At 42.4% G+C, this 19,629-nt stretch overlaps 1 protein-coding gene across 8 annotated transcripts in view; it reads left to right on the top strand.

Moving 5' to 3' along the window:
- Nucleotides 1-19,629, top strand: part of ANO1 (anoctamin 1) — an 83,302-nt gene that overhangs the window by 24,298 nt on the left and 39,375 nt on the right. For 5 of the 8 annotated variants that reach the window (XM_074148465.1, XM_074148462.1, XM_074148463.1 and 2 more), the window contains exons 1-3: nt 12,160-12,332; nt 15,918-16,244; nt 18,457-18,555. In XM_074148465.1, coding sequence (XP_074004566.1) covers nt 12,225-12,332; nt 15,918-16,244; nt 18,457-18,555 — 534 coding nt within the window. In that variant the 5' untranslated portion in view covers nt 12,160-12,224. Of the gene's footprint in view, nt 1-12,153; nt 12,333-15,917; nt 16,245-18,456; nt 18,556-19,629 lie in introns of those variants that run through there. The other 3 variants (XM_074148459.1, XM_074148467.1, XM_074148466.1) reach the window with 2 other exon arrangements.

Here is a 19,629-nt window from a genome sequence, read left to right as displayed (position 1 = left end):
CACCGCTGCTGGAGGAGCTGCTTGGAAGCTGTTCCTCAGGAAGGAGATTTGACATAGCTTTCCCTAACCAAGACCCCCGCCAGTTTGCACACACACCCCCAGTATATGGCCTCTTACAGGCTATAAAGCCAGGGAAGTGGATTGCACGCACATTTTATCCCAAGCATATCTGCCGCTGCTACCTCTGTGGCTCCCATATTGGTAAGAAGCACACTTACATCTCTTGGAAGGTCACCTTGTTTTTCTTGAGGTTTTTATCACGCAAAGGAGGTGAACGGGATCACACGTGTGTGTTCTCTCGGGGGTTGGCTGCGGGCGATGCCCTCGTGCTGTTGGGCCAGGTGAGGTGCCTGCCCCTCTGTGCGTCTTTACCAAGCAGCTACTGGAAGGGTGCCTTGGTCTTGAGTTGGGCTGGAGAGTGACAGTATAAAAGTAAAAATGTACCCCCTTGGGAATTTCTTTACAACCACTGCAACTGGTTCAAATACTTTAAATATCGTACGTCTCTCAAATAATGCACTGTGCAATAGCTGATCCAGCCTTACGACACCTGCTCCAGCGTAACCACTGTTGCTCTATCACATCACAGAGTATCTCCGATACAGAGCCAGTCATAATAAAATATAGCAACAGCTTTGGGTTCCAGACATCCAAAAGGATAGCAAAGCAAATGGTTCAAGGACGTTACGAGTGAGCTATCTCCATTAGATTTGAAATCAGTCAGAATTGCGCCACCTTTATTTATATTTACCTATTTGCCCTCTATTCCTTTAAATACCAGTGTTGACGTCATTACCATGGTCAGGGAGAATAAGTTTTCTTTCTCTTAATCAGCAGTAAATTTATTGCAGGTTTAAAAGAAATCGTTTCAAGGTAATTTCTGAAGATCTTGAATATTTAAAAAAAAAAAAAATTAAAAATATAGCGACTATTCATGAGACTAGAAGCCAAGCTGGCAAGAATGCATCATGTGTTTTGTAAACTGGTCGAACTTACCAACCAACACAGAGTATGTGTTATTACAAAGCGATAAAGTTTGCAAATAGCAGTTTACAATATATTTTGAAAAAGTTCATGGAATAACAGATATACTAAAGGACAGTATCCAAAGAAATTACTTTACTAAATATTTTGGTAAAACAAGAATTTTTTTTCATGCGGAGTATTGTTTTTCTAAATGTTTCAGTGCTTGAAGATAAGCAATATATTAAAGTTTAATTCCATTTTATTCCATTGTTTAGTTTTTTTTTCACTGAACTGATAAATGTTTACCAGATAAATGAACAGAACATTTTCCTTTTTCAAAAAAAAAAAAAAGACAGCAAGTGAAATATTATTCTGCTAACCAAAACAACAAAACACAATAAAACCTTGTCTTAAGCTTATAAACTTAATCACACTTTAGAGGAAAATAAATTCCTCTCCTAAATTCTAGGATGAAACCTTGGCCCTCTATAAATAACAAGGTTACAACATCTTCAATGTCTTTCTCAGGAAATATGAAAACAAATAATGTTTTCTCTCTTTCTCTCTGTCTGCATTGATGTCAAATGCTTGCTCTTGGCAGGAGTTGCTGTTTCCTTTCTTACCCAGAGTCTCTTCAGGCAGACCATCACCGAACACGAGGGTGTGATGCATTTTCATGGTTGTATTTCACTAAAATCTCTTCACTGAAGGCCTGTGATGGCTAAAATACATTTTGACCAACGAAGCTGGTGAAGGGCCTGGAAAACAAATCATATGAAGAGCGGTTGAAGGAGCTGGGACTGTTTAGTATGAGGAAGAGGAGGCTGAGGGGAGACCTCATCACTCTCTACAACTACTTGAAAGGACACTGTAGAGAGGTTGGTGCTGGTCTCTTCACACAGGTAATTAATGACAACAAGAAGGAATGGCTTCAAGCTCCAGCAGGGTAGGTTTAGACTGAACATTAGGAAAGAATTTTTCACAGAAAGAGTGGTCGGGCATTGGAACAGGCTGCCCAGGGAGGTGGTTGAGTCACCATCCCTGGATGTGTTTAAGAGACGTTTAGATGTGGTGTTGGGGGATATGGTATAGGGAAGAACTTTGTAGTGTAGGGTAGATGGTTGGACTCGATGATCCCAAGGGTCTCTTCCAACCTGGACGATTCTATGATTCTATGAAATTTGTCGGTGCCTCCTTGCTCTCTCGTGAGGAGCAGTTGAGTGCTAGCTGCGGACACGACTGCTTTCAGGCAGAAATCTGCTGCTTTTGGTGTGGATCCTGAGCTCCTTTTGGAAAAGTACTGCTGCGGAAGTAACAGGAGCAAGTTAGGAATGAAACCTGGAAATATGGATGGAGATTTTGACCCAGTTGCCTTTGACCGCCTGGAGCACCCACAGAGCCCTCCATGCTCTGCTGCTTTCCATTTTACTGCCGACAGCAATTCCGTGGCAATTTCCTCTTCTTTGGTACTAGATGTGGATTGACCAGTGCGCCTTCGGATAATCGAGCTTTTTTAGTCAGTCTGTCCCCTGTTAACAAAACCTACAGGGCAGCAGTTCACGCTTAGACTGGGTCCTGACTCCTCCTTTGATATGAAGATGTACCAGATAGATAGTAAAAAAGCTCACTAAGGAACAGACGTGGTGAGCCTGGGCTCGACGCTGCTGTCGTTATCACCTTCCCTGCTGAGGGACAAACTGCAAAGAATGTGTATCTCTGCTCAAACATTTCAAGTGTGCCTTTCATCTGGGGGTCTTGAAATGCCTTACCGAGGCACTGGCCCAATCCTTCCTCTTGCCGGCACTGAAGAGAGGCTGGCTTTGCTCACAGATTAGTTTTCTGCTCTAAGAATTTTGCCACCCAAGATGGGACCACCAGGAATCCTAAGCAGGAGTATCTTATTTTCCTATAGCATGTGTTGCTTGCACCTTCTGGCACAGGGCATCTTCCCGCAGCATCCGCTTCTTTGTGGCAGCCAGGTCTCAGCTCTTCCTTAACGACGAGGAGGAGACCGCCTGGTTGTATAGTCACTTCTTAGGTCTTCTCCCTCTGATAATGCCTCAATTTAATTCACAAGGACTGGCTAACACAGGGAACGGCATTCTCATGGATAGACAAGAGTTAATAGAGCTTTTCTCCTTCACTGATTTGCATTCACTTGCTGAGGGAGAGAGAGGTTGTTTCAATGCCAGTGAAACTGTCTATTGGCATACAGCAGTGTTGCTCCTCACCCAAGTGAAAACTGCTGGGGTATGATGAAAACCTGCTAGAACCAAGCTTTTGCTCAGGGCGGGATTTTGGTTTTATTTCCTGAAGTAGCACAGAGTTAGAGGCTGCACTGGGCACCATGGATGGATATCGCCTACCACCTTCTCACTATCAGATCAAGCTCCACCTGCTTGGGCACTCCCAAACAACATATAGAAGGTGGAGCTCTGGCAGGCAAAACCCCACCCGTGGTGACTGGCTCTTTCAGCCCAAACCTGGAAGAGGTGCAGTTACTGAACGAGGTGACTGTCGTCAAAAATATCTTTTATCAGATTAGCAGAACTTTCCAGGGCATCCATGCCTACGTCTATGCGGTCTGAATGCCCTTGTGACTCCGATGTATGGAAATTTCAACACGAGTGCAAATGTTTCAAGATTAGGACTTTAAATGGGAAACCTCTTGGATCAAGAGCAGCTTTGCCAGTCAGTACATGCTGTGGCCTCAGCCTGGGTTGCAGTCTGTAACTGATATTTTAACAGTAAAACTGATAATTTTTGCATCCTCATTTTCCTGTGTTTGGTGTAAGGAGCTATTTGTAATAGCCTGCTAAAGGAGAATATGTTTTAAATGTATTTAGATATCTTTAGCAGCTGCTGTGAGAGTTTAGGTATACATTGTCCCAATACATACCAATTCTCTCCCCATAATCTCTTTTTTTAGTATTTTTTTTTCCCTTCATCTTACTGCTCCCGTTGGTTAAAAACTCTCTTCCGTCGGAACATACAAACAAAAATAATGTGCACCATAACCCCTCAAAACATAACTAATGGAATTCATAGAGCAGGGATTCAGTGTATCTTCCATATCTAGTCCATCCTCTTGTCCTCAGGATGTGTATAAATCAGGATATGACATTGCAGAGTGCGTTCAAGAAATTCATCAGAGGGTGTTTTGGAAGTCAGCAGTAACTCATGTAGGAAAGAGGATTACAGCCTGTAGTCACGATGCATTTCAGTGAACCCCTCCAGTGCTTCTGCCCTCATTAAAACTAACATAAAATGCAAAATAAAAGAAGTTGCAAGAATTATTCTGTATGTGTAGCAAAGTAACTAGGAGCAGAACTTCGCTTGTTTTGTCTATTTTGCTGTGAAGTGCTATCAAATTACAGAAATAATCGGTAAAACTGGAGTTAAGAGTTTGCAAAAAACAATCTGGAGTGGACTTGAGCCTGGCTTTAGTGCTGCTTTTTGTGGAATAGCAACAGAAGCAAATTTGAAATATTTTTCCAGTGTCTGGTAGAAAAAGAGGGCTTGATTGAAGTATATTAGGAATACGTCTGAGAACAGACTTACTTAATAGACCATTAAATTGTTGTTAGTTGTGGGGAAAAAAAGTGCAATTTGTCTTGGGGAGCTTTGTGTGGTTTTATGAAATGTGGGATTTTCCAGGGTCTAAATAAACAGGTAGCCTGAGTCCTGTTATGGTAGAATTTATATTTACCGGACCTTCATGTGCTGTTGAAAATGTCATTTCAACCAAAATGTTCATTCTACTATCATTACAGCTTATAGGTAATTTGCTCTTCATTTTTAGATTTCCCATTTCACAAGGGTTCTGTCAGATTAGATGTGTTCGAGCCTCGGGCTACATACTGCGAAGACAGTAAATTAATCTTTAAAAAACAAAAATAGAAGGGCAGAAATAGAAATGATGTCATAGTTGTGTGTCCTTCTACCCTTCTTTTAACATGTTGTTGATAATAATAGATCAATAACTTTAAAGCTGTAGACAGCCTTCCAGGAAAGCTGCAGCCCGGCTCTGGAGACCCATCGCTGATATGTCAGTACTGAGAAATACAGCTAAGTGAGCTGATGTTTCAAATAATCCCTCCAGGAGCTGCATTTTCTCCCCCCACGTGACAGGAGTTGGTTTTCAGATTCCCAAATACTGGACACAAAGTCTCTGAATGGGCTCTTGCCATACAGTGTGATATGAAGCGCTGATGAAGTTGTCGGTGTCAGCTGTATTAAGGTTGTCCTGCTTTAAAAGTATTTCTATTCTGTAAAGGAAACTGTCCTTGGAATCCAAGTTTTATTTCACTGTTCAATCTTTTTTTTTTTTTTAATGGATTGGATCATAACCTCCTGTTTGCTTCCTTACGGTAGTACCCTGGGCAGAACTAGGCTATGGCCAAGTTTTAAAATAAACGCAAAAGCGAAGGAGATGGGTGAGTTCCAGGGTGTCCTACTTAGCGTGGTGCGAGAGGACATCAAAGGGGCAGGGAGTCACCTCTACAGGCGGGTGGACAGGAGGTGCCAACATCTCTGAAAGCGTTAATCTTGCCCCAGGGGGAGGTCAGTTGCCTTTTACAGCAGCCCTTTGCCCGCCAGGCTGGTCCATGGTATTAGTGCAACCTCCTGCATCTCCAGATGAAGGCAGCGAGAGGCAACATCTGGCTGGGATGAGGCCAGGGACGATTTAAATCAGATGATCGCAGATGTGGATCTAATCAGTGCTTAACTTCTGGACTTTGAACAGGACAAAAGTTCAGGACATGGACGAGCGCTCCTTGGAGAGCACTGCGGTTCCTGACCGGGCTGTTGGTCTCGGGCCAGTGCCTCGTAAACAGGTGTCAGCGTCCCAAAAAAGAACTCCCCTCGTTGCCAGCAGTGGGTATCCTCGCTGGCCGTCCCACGGCAGAGCTCCACAGGCCAGGAGGAATGACCCATAGGGCAGGAATGAGACACGCTGGTGGGGTGGCACCAGCTGAGGCTTCCTTGACATTTGCCTTGCCTTATTTCTCCCAAGGACGAAGCAGGGATTTCGGGCTCCAAATCTAACAGTCTTTTAATACATCAGTAGGGGAAAAAAAAAATCCCAAACAAATAGGAGGAGAAGGTGATAGGTGAGTCACTTGGGAGAATTATTATTTTTTTTCCTCTTAGCCCAAGGATTAACCTATAGCTTTGAATTTGGAAGATATAAGGAGGAAAGAAATGGGTAAGAACGTGCTGAAGGAGGATTCTGCTGCTAGGGGGCAATATATCGTAAGCAAAACCACACTGAGGCGTTTTTCTCTCTGTATCTATCAAAGTTTTTTTACAAGAACCCCAATCCAAAAAACATCCGACATACTGCATGCACTAGCATTTCTTCCGCAGAAAGGGCATAGTATAAACAAAATAGACAACCTATATTTATACGTATATGTGTGTGTATTTTTTTTTTTTTTTTTACAAAAATATATATATGCATGTGTGTATGAATTCCTTAATATGCTTGGTCCCTATCACAGTAGGGTCATTACCAGTTCTGGGACCTCCAAACAGTGCTTTTACTTGATAATTCATGTGAAACGTATGTCTTCAGTTTCAGGAATTGAATTAATTCGGAAGCTTTTGTGAAGAACTGGTGTTGTGCCTCCTTTAAAACGATTCACTCAGGGAACTTTCCCTGTGTGATTCTTAATTTTTCATTCTGAATTCTATCACAATTTATATAAGGCAAAAAGATAAGCATGTGGACATTTAAAAGTCTTAAATCACATGGTCTTGTAGTCGTCTTTGTTGAGAACAACTGGGAGAGCTGACTCAGATGTCTTTACGACTTTTTTGTTCTAGCCACTTTCTTCAACATACTCCCTAAAAAAGAAAACAAGGGGAGATAAGAGAAGCTAGCTTCAGCAAAGTTATTGGTTTCAGGTTAAGCAGTGAAATAGTTGTTCGTTTGTTTATATATACTCATGCTGACTTGATGATGCTTATTTTAGAGCTGGCATGGGATGTTCCTGTAAAGTCTGCATTGTGTGAATGCAATTTTCCATTTATTTTAATGAATTTTTTTCCCCCTGAGAACATTGAGTGGTTATGCGTGATTATGAATATAATATTAATAAGCTATTTGATAGAGTCTGAGGCTAGTAATGGAGAAAATACACCCATTTCCAGAGGAGATTTTCAGTTCTGGTTCACCTGGTCTCCAAAGTCCGATGAAGAAGCATTGTCTAAATGAGTAAAGGCTATAGCATAACGTGCCAAGTTTCTGTGATGGAAAAGTTATTGTTAATTAATTAACGTTAATTTTTGCAACGAGAGTTTGAGGACTTTTACAGCTGCAACTGACGTTTGAACAAAGGAGCAGATGTTTGCAAGCTTGAGGGGTTTTTTATTAATTTAATGTTGTTTCCCATGTTGTTCAGAGTGAGAGATTCATTGGAGAGTCAGGGGGAGAAGTAACAGGAGCAAAGACACGGGACATGGACAGACCCTCCTTACTGTTGTAATGCACTTGTCTCTTCTGATCTTTTCATGCACCAGTTTCTATCCTTGTGCTTGCATTTCTCTGATTAATAGAAGTTTGTCTACTTCAGATGAGTATAGAGCTTGCTTATTTTGTACTGGAATCGGCACAGAGCTCATTGTACCTGATGCATCCTATAGAGAAATCATTTCAGAATGGCTAAGATATCTCTAACTTCACGGCAGTTCTCAAGGTCATTGCAGCATCTCCGCGCTCTGAATTGCAGCTGGTGGCTCAGTGTAACCCACAACATCCCAGGATCTCTGGGAAAACTCCCGCAGAGAGCAGAAAGGTAGCTTGAGAGCTGCTGCAAATGTCTTTTTTCTGTGTCTTTTTTTCTTGCTTTCCCATGTTACCTCACTCCTAACGAAAAAGGGACAGCTGTTAAGATATGTGTATGGTCACGTACCCTATGGAGCAGTTCCTAAACACAGGTGCTGCCTCAAAGCCTGTCATTATGTGTACAGGGTGATTAACAGCAAATACAGGAATTACCTGGCAGTGCCTGAGCAAAGGAAGGTAGAAAATCTGTACACATCTGGTGCTCACCAAATACTCAAATACTTTTTCTAACCTAGTTCAAGGATGGGATTAAAATTGGTATCAAGTGCTTTTCAGCATTCTGCACTCTTACCAGAATGTGGATGTTTTGAGACAGGCAAGGAATACTTTAAAGTATATCATTATGTATTGTATACTTGGCAGGGTGTTCTGTCATTTGTAGCAAATATTGGGAAATATGCTGGAGATACAGCTCTGAGGAAAAAAACCTGGGAATCTTGGTGGACAACAGGATGACCATGAGCCAGCAATGTGCCCTTGTGGCCAAGGAGGCCAATGGCATCCTGGGGTGCATCAAAAAGAGCATGACCAGCAGGTGGAGGGAGGTCATCCTCCCCCTCTACTCTGCCCTGGTGAGACCCCATCTGGAGTACTGGGTCCAGTTCTGGGCTCCCCAGTTCAAGAAGGACAGGGAACTGCTGGAAAGGGAAAACAGAGGGCTACAAAGATAATTAGGGGCCTGGAGCATCTCTCTTATGAGGAAAGGCTGAGGGACTTGGGTCTTTTTAGTCTGGAGAAGAGAAGACTGAGGGGGGATCTGATCAGTGCCTATAAATACTTAAAGGGAAGGTGTCAGGAGGATGGGGCCAGTCTTTTTTCAGTGGTGCCCAGGGACAGGACAAGAAGTAATGGGCAAAAATTTGAACATAAGAAGTTCCATCTAAACATGAGGAGGAACTTCTCTACTTTGAGGGTGGTAGAACATTGGAACAGGCTGCCCGGAGAGGTGGTGGAGTCTCCGTCTCTGGAGACATTCAAAACCCGCCTGGACACGCTCCTGTGCAACCTGCTCTGAGTGGACCTGTTTTGGCAGGTGGGTTGGATTAGATGATCTCCAGAGGTCCCTTCCAACCCCATATCATTTTGTGATTCTGTGAAATGACAAAATAATATGTAATAAAGTGTAAAAGGAGCAGCAAGTGGGTCTGAGGCTATGTTCCAGGAATATTAGGAACTTCTGCTGTCTCGAAATCCATAGGTTCCTAAACAACATTAGCTGTGGATATGGAGGAGAAAGGACTGATTGGTCATATGGCTGTGTTGAAATACATTGAGCACTTCTTGAAGTCTTTGTTTTAGTGTTTTCCGGTTAGTAAATAGAAGAGAGTGGGTTGGTCAATGTTAGAAGGCAGCAAAGCTAGCAATTTTCACAATACCCTTCTCTTTCAGCTCCCAACAAAGTGATTAAGCTGTGACTGAAGCTGAATTAGGACATTAATGTGCTTTGTGCTCTTCATATTACATCTGCTCTCTTGCCGTAAATAATTCTGAATGTGAATTTATTTTGAGATTAAATTATTGTCCTTGTTTAGTATGATTAACTCAAAATAGAGATTCGTGTTTTTAAGTCTGTAAAATACCCTATTCCATATAAAAAGATGCTTTGCATTCTGCAACAGAATGCTTTGACCTCTGCCAAATCAGCGTTAAGTGAAGTAGTTATAATCCCTGTGCGTTCGTAATTACTAAAGTGGTTTGGATGGCTTTACTTAGTATTAAATCCTGACATCATCTTTAAGTACAGAAATCAAACTTGTTGTAATTAAGATTGTATCAATAAAGTTCTCACATTTCACATCGTTTCCAGTAGTCCTAATAAACCAAAATCATATGATTCATTGCCTACCTTAAGTATTTGTTCTTTCCGATATTGCCAGGCTACTGATGTGTAAACAGAAATGTAAATATGTGCCTGCGGATGGGTGATTGTTTGGGCTTGCACAATAGCACTGAATCATTTCAGCAGGTTGCTCTGTACCGGGGACTTAACAAATGCTGCTCAGAAGTGCAGCTGTGGAGCACGGGGAGCTCATTTGGACTCAATGAAGCTTGTGATTTTCTGCTCTAAACATATTGCATCCTAATTTCAATTTTGAAACTAGCACTGAAAAGTTCACAGGTTTGTTATGAGTTACACAAAATATTCAGATGCATAGGCAGTAAAAAGTTATTCTCTTCTAATAACCCCTGTAATCTGTTGAAGTAACTAGGCTTTATTTGGTACATGTGTGAAAGGAGGAAAGAGAGGACTTTCACAGCACTTAAGCTATTGTTTTTAGAAAGTTGTTTCAGGCATTCTTCCTTTATGCAAAGGTGATGGTGTTAATAAGCACTGCAGTTCCTAGGAAAGCAGGCAGCTTGCATTGGACAGCTTGGGACAGCAAACATCCCAGATACAGGGAACTGAAATGAATATCCACAAACTTGAGGTGTTTGCGAGTTCCAGAGAAGCATGAGTACCAATTCCAGAGAAGCATGACTTCTTCTGCTCATACTAATAATGTTTATCTTACTCTGATAGACTCAAGAAATGTGCCAAGGCTTTGGCCACACCTTCCTTCTCTGCTGCTGCAGGTTGTTGTCCATGAGAACTTTTGTGTGTCACCGTGAAGAACCTGGATTGCAGGTTCATGCGGTGCCCTCCCAACATTAAGGTTGGGTCAGGTTGCTTGGCACCATGTGTGGTCAAACTCTGACCACCTTCAGGGGTGGATGGAGTTTTGCAGCTTCGCTGGGCCCTTTCCCCATCACGTCATCACCCTCGTTGCTCAGGTTTGTCAATGTCCTGCTTGTTTTGGGGAGCCACAACTGGGCACAGCACTCTAGCTGTAGTCTGGCAATGGCAAATAATGGAGAAAATCACTTCCCTAGACTTGCTGTCTTTGCTTTCTTACTAACAGAGTCCAGAATGCAGCTATCCTTCACCACTCAAGGTGATCATTCACTTCGAACCTGTCCACCAGGACCCTTGGGTCCTTTTCCGCAGGGCTACTTTCTGTCTGGTCCACTCCAAGTTTGTGCTTGTGCTTGAGACTGGTCTGTCCAATGTATGACTTCATACTTGACTTTGTTAAGTTTCATGAGGCTGCTCTCAGCCCATTTTTCCAGCCTGTGGGGACTTGAAGTATCACCCTGACCCTCCAGCTTATCAACCGTGCTCTTCAGTTTCACGTCATCTGCAAACTTGTTGGGGAATGAGATTTTTCCCTGTCTCTTCCTTCCACATCATCCCTGAAGTTCCACCAAATCCAGATGGGTAGTTCTGTGAAGAGAAGGAACATGCTCTTAGGCTAAGACATAGCTAATTAAAATGTGGTATCTGTCCTCACCTTATCATAAGCTTGGTGGCAGCTTTAGGTAGGAGGGAAGTACTTTTCCTAATGGGCTAATTCTCTGCGATTTCTGTGCTATCTGCTGCTATCTGCTCCAGACACAGTGCTGAGCCAGTTGCAGCAACAGGCTGTTGTAATATAGCTGCTATTAAAGCACACTCCTCTGCATGTTTTTGTTGTTTGTTTTGTTGGGGAGAGTTAATTTAGTACCCATTCAAGGCTAAATTCTAAAATTCTTGCTTTATCTTCAGTCTTTGGACAAGCAAATTCTGGTCCTGTGTGCTTTAAAGAAGGGTGTAATGCTGCAGTATTTTATTTCAATGTCAAAATGAATCAAATCTTGGAAGACTTCGCCTTCTATTGCTGGCGTAAATGCACATATGCGAACACCAGTTTGCATTTTATCAGTTTTATCAGTTATCTGTTTGCTCAGTTTGTAGTGAAATTTTGACATGAAATCCTTTAGCCCATCTATATACTTAAGTAATAAGTGGAAACAGTATGGGTTGAGAGGGAGGAAACCTCTGACTACTTAAATAAGAATGGTTCAGTATATCCTATGCAGTACATAGATACTTGAGGGGAAACTCACTACTTCAATTTTCAGCATGGACGAGTGGTTATTGAAGGAGAATATGCCTACTGAAAAAGGGGAAAACACCATGACGTCTGTCGTCACCAGCTAATTCTTGGACTATTTTTTCTTTTTTTCCCCTTTTTTTCCTTCTCTTAATCATTCTATAAGACCATACAGTAAAAGCATCCTGAGACAGCGCAGAGAAGAAGTTCTCTGAGCGCTACTCCTCTGGAGGAGGAGACCTAGGTGGGGCTGAAGAAGGCTGCAGGAAAGCTGAGAAGGGAGGCACGGGGAAGGGGTGGGAGCCCTGCAAAAGGGCTTGTTGGCAGAAGAAGGCAGGAACAGGATACGTTTCAGCTTGGGTGGCTCTGGGAGGAGCAAGTGTTGGGATTAAAGTGTCTTGATGAAATTGTTCCTTTTCTTTTCAGACTCAGACAGTGAGTTTCATGGGGTGGATTTTCTGCCAGAGGATCTCAGCGAGGCTCCGGAGGAGACAGGAATGAGGGTGAACAAGAAATACTCCTGTCTACCTGCTGAGGAGAAAGGGATTCACATTATCAACATCCGAGCTATTGAGGATATAGGCTATGACCAGCATGAGAGTACAGTGAGTAAAGGACTTGCCTGATGTGTCATAACTGGCATTCTGTGCTTTAGCCTGTAGCTTATTTCTCATTCTTTCCATTCCCAGGATGCTCCGAAATCCTCTCCCTCTCTTTTTCAGAAGTGCTGAGGAGGATTGCCACCAGGCACAGTACACGCTGATTTAGTGGGGCTTATTCTTTGATGTGAAGAAGGGAAGCCAGGGATCCTTATTTAACCTGTAGCGTAAGAAGGAGTCGGCTATTCTCAGAGTAATCAATCTGGCAGACTTCAAATCTCTTTGCCCATATAGAGTAAAACAAAAAAAAATGTCTAAAATTTTGTGTGAAAGCTATTGTTAATGTATGTAACGTTAAACTAATAGTCCGTAGCACACAACAGAGGTTGGATTTCCAGTGTCATTAATTGTGCCTTAGTTAAATTCTTTAACACCAACTTTAAAGAAAGTTAGTAATATGATACCCAGCAGGATTAGGAGTTGGTTATGTCATAAATACACAAAAAGGAGCTTATTCAGGTGAAAAAACTAAGGTGGAGCAGGCTATATAACAGATCTCGCTGGGGGAAGATGTACCAGGAAAAGAAATACTTGATTCATTGTGCTTGTGCTTAATTAGGATGGAGCATGGAGGAATAATTCTGTCAGAGTGCAAACATCCCTCCTGCTGGGGTAAAACTGAAATATCTTTTCTGTGTCTTATTTGCAACCAAAGGGACATGAGCCTCACACAGTCTCAGTCAACGCAGCTCCCTCTCTATTTCAGCATAGCAGCACTGCGAGAAAGGATGTAGCCTATGAGTGCCACATTCTAACGTGGTACTGATCTCACCATTTCTTTCTTTAAAACAAGACCAAGAGGCTTCTTCGAGTCTTCTGGCTGCGTCCCTTTCACAGTAGGATGTAGCTATTCTCATGTATTAAGAAATTATTGAGGCTTTAGTATCCACAGTGCAGCACCTTCTCCTGAATTGTCAGTGAGTCCCCACAAGGGTCAGCTTTTCAACAGGAAAGTTCAAAAAAATGGGAAGAAGCTCTCATTCAGTTTCTGTGGTGTCACCTGTCCCCTTCCCGGTAGCAGCGGCTCAAAGAAACAGAGAAACTAGGGATTTTCAGTGCCACTTTTCTCATCCCCCACCCAAGGTGTGCTCCAGGAGAAGAGGGGCTGTGGCCAGGAGGTTCTGATCTCTCCTGAGCTCCCCAACCAGGCAGAGACATCTGGCACGTTCTGCTCTCATCTTCAAGAACCATCTTCAGTCCTGCCCGTTTCCTTTATTTATTAGGCTCTGGAACAGAGCAACTAATTGCTGTCCCTCATAAAGTCAGCCCAACGAGGGTAGGAAGTGGTTGGGGTCTGTGTCTTTTGCCTGTTTTACCTCCATGCACTTAGCGGAACATCTATCGGTTCAGCCCAATTTTTCAGAAATTGAAGTTTAATTAATTAATAAGATCAACACATCTTTAAAATTACACGCAATTAGTTATCTTAAAAGAAATCTCAGTGTTCCTGTATCTTGTTTACAACAACTGTTTACTTTGAAGAGGCATTAGATCCTGAAAATCCACTTAGTTGCTATTTCTTAATATTTTGTTTCTATAGAAATCTGCAGAACTGAGTTGCCTGCCACAAGCAGACTGTCAGCTTGCTTTTAAGAGAATGTTCTGCATTCACAGGTGCATGCCATGAAGCATGAAGCCATCAGGAAGTAATAGTTATTAATGGTCTTCTATATTGTAGTTATGCTTAAGAACTAAGTAGGAATATCTAGATAGGACACGAACATGAGCAGCCTCTGCCCTGAAGAATGTGTTATTGTCGTGGCTAAATAAGACACACATGGAGCAGGGGAAAGAGGGAATAGGGCAAGGAGTGAACTCCATGGTGGCAGCAAATATATTATTTTATGATATGTGTATGTATTTGGAGCATAATACATAAGAGAAGCTGATAGCAAGGGCAAGCATGGAGCAAAGGGACTGCAAGGGACTGAGGAGATGGGGACCTGCAGCCAAGCTGGCCCTGGGCAGATGTGGTCAAGTCAGACTTTGGAAGGAATTAATGTTGAGGGATCCCACCTCGGCAGACACATCCTGCCTGGCATCTTGGGCTTCTTGCTGTGTGTTACCGCTCTGCGCTCATCTGATTACACTTAGCTAATTACTTCTTCAGTGTGCTTCCTCCTCTCTCCAAACCCAGGAAGATGGGATTTGCTGCTTGAATTTGTTTTCCGAGTAAAAAACTCAAGGAGGAAAGAAGGGAAGAACAGACTGTCCCTTAAAGGGACATTTATTGATTTATAGTTATGGTAGGGAGGGACCTTCCCTCCCCAAAGCAATATTCAGAAAAGCATGCAAATATGTGTAACATTGGGTGGGTTTCAGTGAAGTTTTGGCTGTATTGGTCATGATATTCTGTATAGTAAGCTCAGAGGCTGCGCTTTACATCTGAGGTTTAAAAATCGGATTGTTGTAGAAACAACTGTTTGCAAATAACTTACATTCACGGTTTTATGTATGAAACAAGCAGAAGGTGTACACATCCCGAACTGGTTTTTGACCTGAATGATTTGCAACTGATGGTCAATTGCTATCATTTGGAGCACAAGTCCTTTTCCTCACGTGGAGGCTTTACAGTCTTCTGTAAAATTAAAAGCCAGAAAATGTCCCTCATCCCTGAAAAGCCACTTCCGTGATTAGTATTTTTTAAAATCAAATGCAAGTTACTAGTGAATTTTCATTTTTTTTAAACGGTCTGTGCATCTCCAAGAGTAGAATTGAGGATCATGCATGACTCAGAAAGTGGAAATGACTAATTGTTAGTACTTTTTTATGTTTCTAGAGTTGCCCTGTGCAGTTTTCAGATAAACGTTTGGAAATGGAATTGTGTTATAAGTCTTGTGTTTCTTGTATCTTGTGACACTTACGCAGCATTAATTCAAGCTGGGAGTAAAGCCCTTGCCACCACCAGATTGCAAAGCGACACAGGTTTTATAAGTGGGGGAAAAAAAAGTGATGAACTCCGTAAGCAGTGAACCCACTTCCCTGGCTGCGGTCCATCGGCATTTTTGGCCGCGCTTCCCGACCAGCTGGCTCCCTTCAGTCTGTATCTAAGATGATCTCTTTCTCAGATGATACAAACTTGCAACCATAGATAAGAGAAGTGAGAAATGTTTGCACATGATATTAATCTATTTGTCAGAATTGAAACGCAGATGTCTTGGGTGGAAAAGGACAGATGATCTTAGTAGTGATTAACCCCCAAAGGAGAAAACCAAATCCACCAAGTAGCTGATTTATGAACTAGTGTGCTGGTAATTAGATTAAATCCCAGCTATTTTAGCTATTTATTTCTGGCCAATAAAATCCCAGCTGTCGATCAGTAAAATTGCAAGTGTTAACTTGCAAAATTGTTTTGAGTAAGTAGCATGGGGGGGCTCCTCCCGTACGCTTGCCGTTTGAAGATAGGTCACAGTGTGCTCCAGGCAAGAAGGAGTCCTTGACACAAGGATATGGTCTGCCTGGTGTTGGCGTTATGTACTCATTCTTCTTCTCCTCTCTCCTTCTCTCCACACCCCCATTCCCTGCTTCCAGTTGTTAAATTCCCTATCCAAAAATCCAGATGCTGACTGCAAATATGGACTCTACTTCAGAGATGGCAAGAGAAAAGTTGACTACATCCTAGTTTATCATTACAAGAAGTCCTCAGCAGGGAAGACACTCACCAGGAGGGTTCATTACAATGATTCAAGTGCCCGAAGCACCAAGCAGGACCAGCCGCTTCCAGGGAAAGGAGTGCAGCTGGAAATGAGGGAAAGCGAACCTCACGTGGATTATCACGAAGACGACAAGAGGTTTCGCCGGGAGGAGTACGAAGGGAATCTCGTGGAGGCTGGTCTGGAACTGGAACGCGATGAGGATGTAAGGAGCCATTTCAAACGGTTAAAGATAAGGAGGATAACTGATGGTTGAATCCTGGGAGATGTTGAGCCGTTCCTGTGAACCTGACTCTGATCAAGGTTACACAAGCTCAGCTCTTCCAGAATTTGATTTCAGTTCTTGCAGGGCCATCCTCGCCCTCTGATTTAATTTGCTTCGCAGGAATGGGCCACGGTGTTGTTAATGCCCCAACGAGGTGAAGTTTCTTACTTTTCTTGGCAAGGACTTGTGGCACATCCACTATTGCAACATGGCTTGTTGGTGTTTTGCCGTATCTAGAAGGGAGGCTTAGATTGCTCTCAACACTAATCCCAGTTTCGTGGGTTTACAGTCTGCTGTGGTTTGGATCCACTGGTAATTCCAGTTCTGATGAAAAATACCCGATACAGACAGTGACATTGTTATACCTTAGTATAGACTTCAAGAGAATTAAATTTGTTCAGCAGGTTCTGGTATGTGCTCTAGCTTGGGCACGTGGGTCTGTATTACAGTTTGCTCTTTCCATTCTTAGATATGAACAGTACAGCTTGTAACGCCTTTCACCTGTACCCTGAAAACAGTATATTCTATTAAAAGACCATTAGACAATATGAAAAAATGATGTGTGTGAAGTACTGCCAGTGTGTGATTAGTCGAAATAGCCACAGCCGGATTAATTTCAAAGAAAGCTGTTACAATTAACTGATCCAACCAATATGCCTGAAAGTCCTGTGAGAGAGGGTAAACATTTATGCTGGTTTTATTTACAGGATCTAAAAGCTGAGATTAAGCATCTAGACCTGTGATCAGAGTGTTAAAAAATAAATCTGCCATCTGTTATTCACAAATTACAGGCATATATAATGGGGTATATATTTTGCATGATAAAATGCAAGAAAACCTTTCACTTCTCTGTCCCCCAGGTGAAAATAAGAATTGCTTTCCGTTCGGCTTGCAAGTTGTTGTAGTAAACTGGAAGCGGGCCTGTGCCAAGGCAGAGATATTTAAATCCTTTGCGAGATGGGAGGTCCCCAACTATGACATGTAATACGATTTCAAATGATGCAGAAGGGCTCAGGGTTCAAGCCAGGGCACCGTAAAAGAGGGAGAACCCTGTTCTTTTAGTCCAAGATACCAAACCAGATGAGGAACGTAGAGAGATGAAAGCAAACCGCAGGGATTTACATCAGCTTCCAGATCCAGCACATCAATGCAGGGAAGGGAAACTTGTAATCATTTGGGCTGGAAAAGCACACCACAAAGTCTCATTGGAGACCTTACTAATCGCAAAAAAGGAGCAAAGGTTTCTTAAATAGATGATGTTTACTAAGTCACTTAAACGCTCTTCAGTGAAGTAAATTCGAAGGTGCTTGGGAAGGCTGGCAGTTACCCATGTCCTCCTGAGTAGCCGGTTTCTAGAAAGCCAGTGCAGAATCTCTCTGCCTGAAGGCTAGTTATTGTAGCGACTGTCCATGTTTGTAGAGTAGCAAGATTAGAAAGATTCGTTAAAGTTTCTTCCTCTTCTGTTTTCTGAATGCCTGCTAGTTTGATATCGTTTGTCCAATGGCTTTGAAGTGATAACTCCCATGGGAGTCAACAGGGGTGTACGTGGGAGAGCCAGAAGGAAGCCCCCAAGTCCAGCCATCTAGAACAGAGCTTGGAGATCTGCTGGGATCCAAGCAACTACTAATATTATCGTTAACATTTAACTTTTTTTTCTTTTCTTTTCTTTTTTAATTCTTCCCACCAGTTTCCTAATTAAAATGTGTAGGTACGCACATCTGTATCTGAGGCTGCTTCTTTCTTACTGCAGTTCTGGTCCTTTGAGATACTGAGGCAGCGGGGACTCTCTCAGCTCCATTAATTACAAAGCACTCAGGAAATCATGCCATTTGGCTGGTTGCCTATGCTTCACATTTAACTGGCTTACCCTCTACTTGTGTCCGTAGTCATTAGCTTTTATTTCCCAAACAATTTTTCTCTGTTTAACCCTGTGGTAATTGTTCTGGAAGACAATAGCATTTTTCAGTCACATTTTGTAGCAGCTCAGCACGGAGAGGTGTTCAGTGATTGTCCTGTTGTTAGAAACTGGCTGTCTCAAATGAGATTTAGAGTGTTGGTGGTAATAGACTGTTCCTTAAAGATGTGTGAAACACAAGGAGAAAAATACTGAGTTTCCTCTCATCAGTAACCTTTGCTCTTGCTTTTTTTTAAGACTAAAATCCACGGAGTTGGATTTGTAAAAATACACGCACCGTGGAATGTATTGTGTCGAGAGGCAGAATTTCTTAAGCTCAAGATGCCTACAAAAAAGGTGAGTCCTGATCTTTTTTTTCCTCTAGAAGGCATGATTTAAACATATGTTCGTCTCTCAGCACCTTACAAAGGTAGACTTTTCTTCCCACGAGCATTTTTAAAGTAGTTAATTAATCTGTACAGAAAATGAGAGTCACAAACTTGCTTGCTTGGGACAGCAGAAAGAAAGAATAACTGGAAGGAGGAATGGAAGTCAAGAATTCCTGGCTGCTACCGCTGTCTGTACGGGATGCGAGTGATTTCAGACAACGCCTCATCCTCTCAGCAGATTTTAAAAGAGGTCGCAATTGATGAGGAAATTTATGTGTGTGTTTTGGAGGGGTTTTCTCGCCTGAAGTGTTAGACTGCTGAAAATGAACATCAGAGGAACAATTTGTGTGCATTAGTCTCGCTGGGTTTAGCGACTATTCATATACATCGTTAGTCATGTTTGCAGGGGTTGGGACTCCACTACCACAAAATAAATTACCTTTCAGAATACTTGACATATCATTAAAGAAATGACAGTATATTTTCATCATGAGCTAAATTCTAAGTCATCCATGATAGATAGCTACCTGTTCAGTGAGCATAGCTTAGAGATGGATTAATATTTAAACACATACTAAGTGCATGTCCCAGACTGCGGAGGGAAGTCTATAATGGAACAAGAGACAGTCTCAAGGCCCAGCATCACTTATTACAACACTGAAACCACGCTTTTGGTTTGGATTTCTTATTAATCCCCATTATTGCCTCACTTATCACCAATTCTAAGCAGAAACACAATGAGATCAAAAAAGTCTGTTGTGATCCTGCGGTTAAAGCTGCTTTACCACAAAAGAAAAGTCAGGGTGGGCGTTTTGTGATGGGGTTTTTTGGTGTGAAAGAGGCCACTTAAGCTTGCAGGCATTGCCAGGAGAAGCGGTGTGCCTGAGAACATCTTTAGACCCCTAAAGCCTTATTTCCAGCATCTTCCTATGGTGGGATCCCTGCCCTGGATCTGCACGTAGTTTTTGTGGCTCAGAGAGAGAAGCCTGTAATCCTCTTTTGTGACCTGCTGACACAATTCCTGCATTTAGTGCTACAGAAC

Source organism: Numenius arquata, chromosome 6 (genome assembly GCF_964106895.1).
Source record: "Numenius arquata chromosome 6, bNumArq3.hap1.1, whole genome shotgun sequence".
Taxonomy (NCBI): domain Eukaryota; kingdom Metazoa; phylum Chordata; class Aves; order Charadriiformes; family Scolopacidae; genus Numenius; species Numenius arquata.
This window is presented reverse-complemented; position numbering and strand designations above follow the sequence as displayed.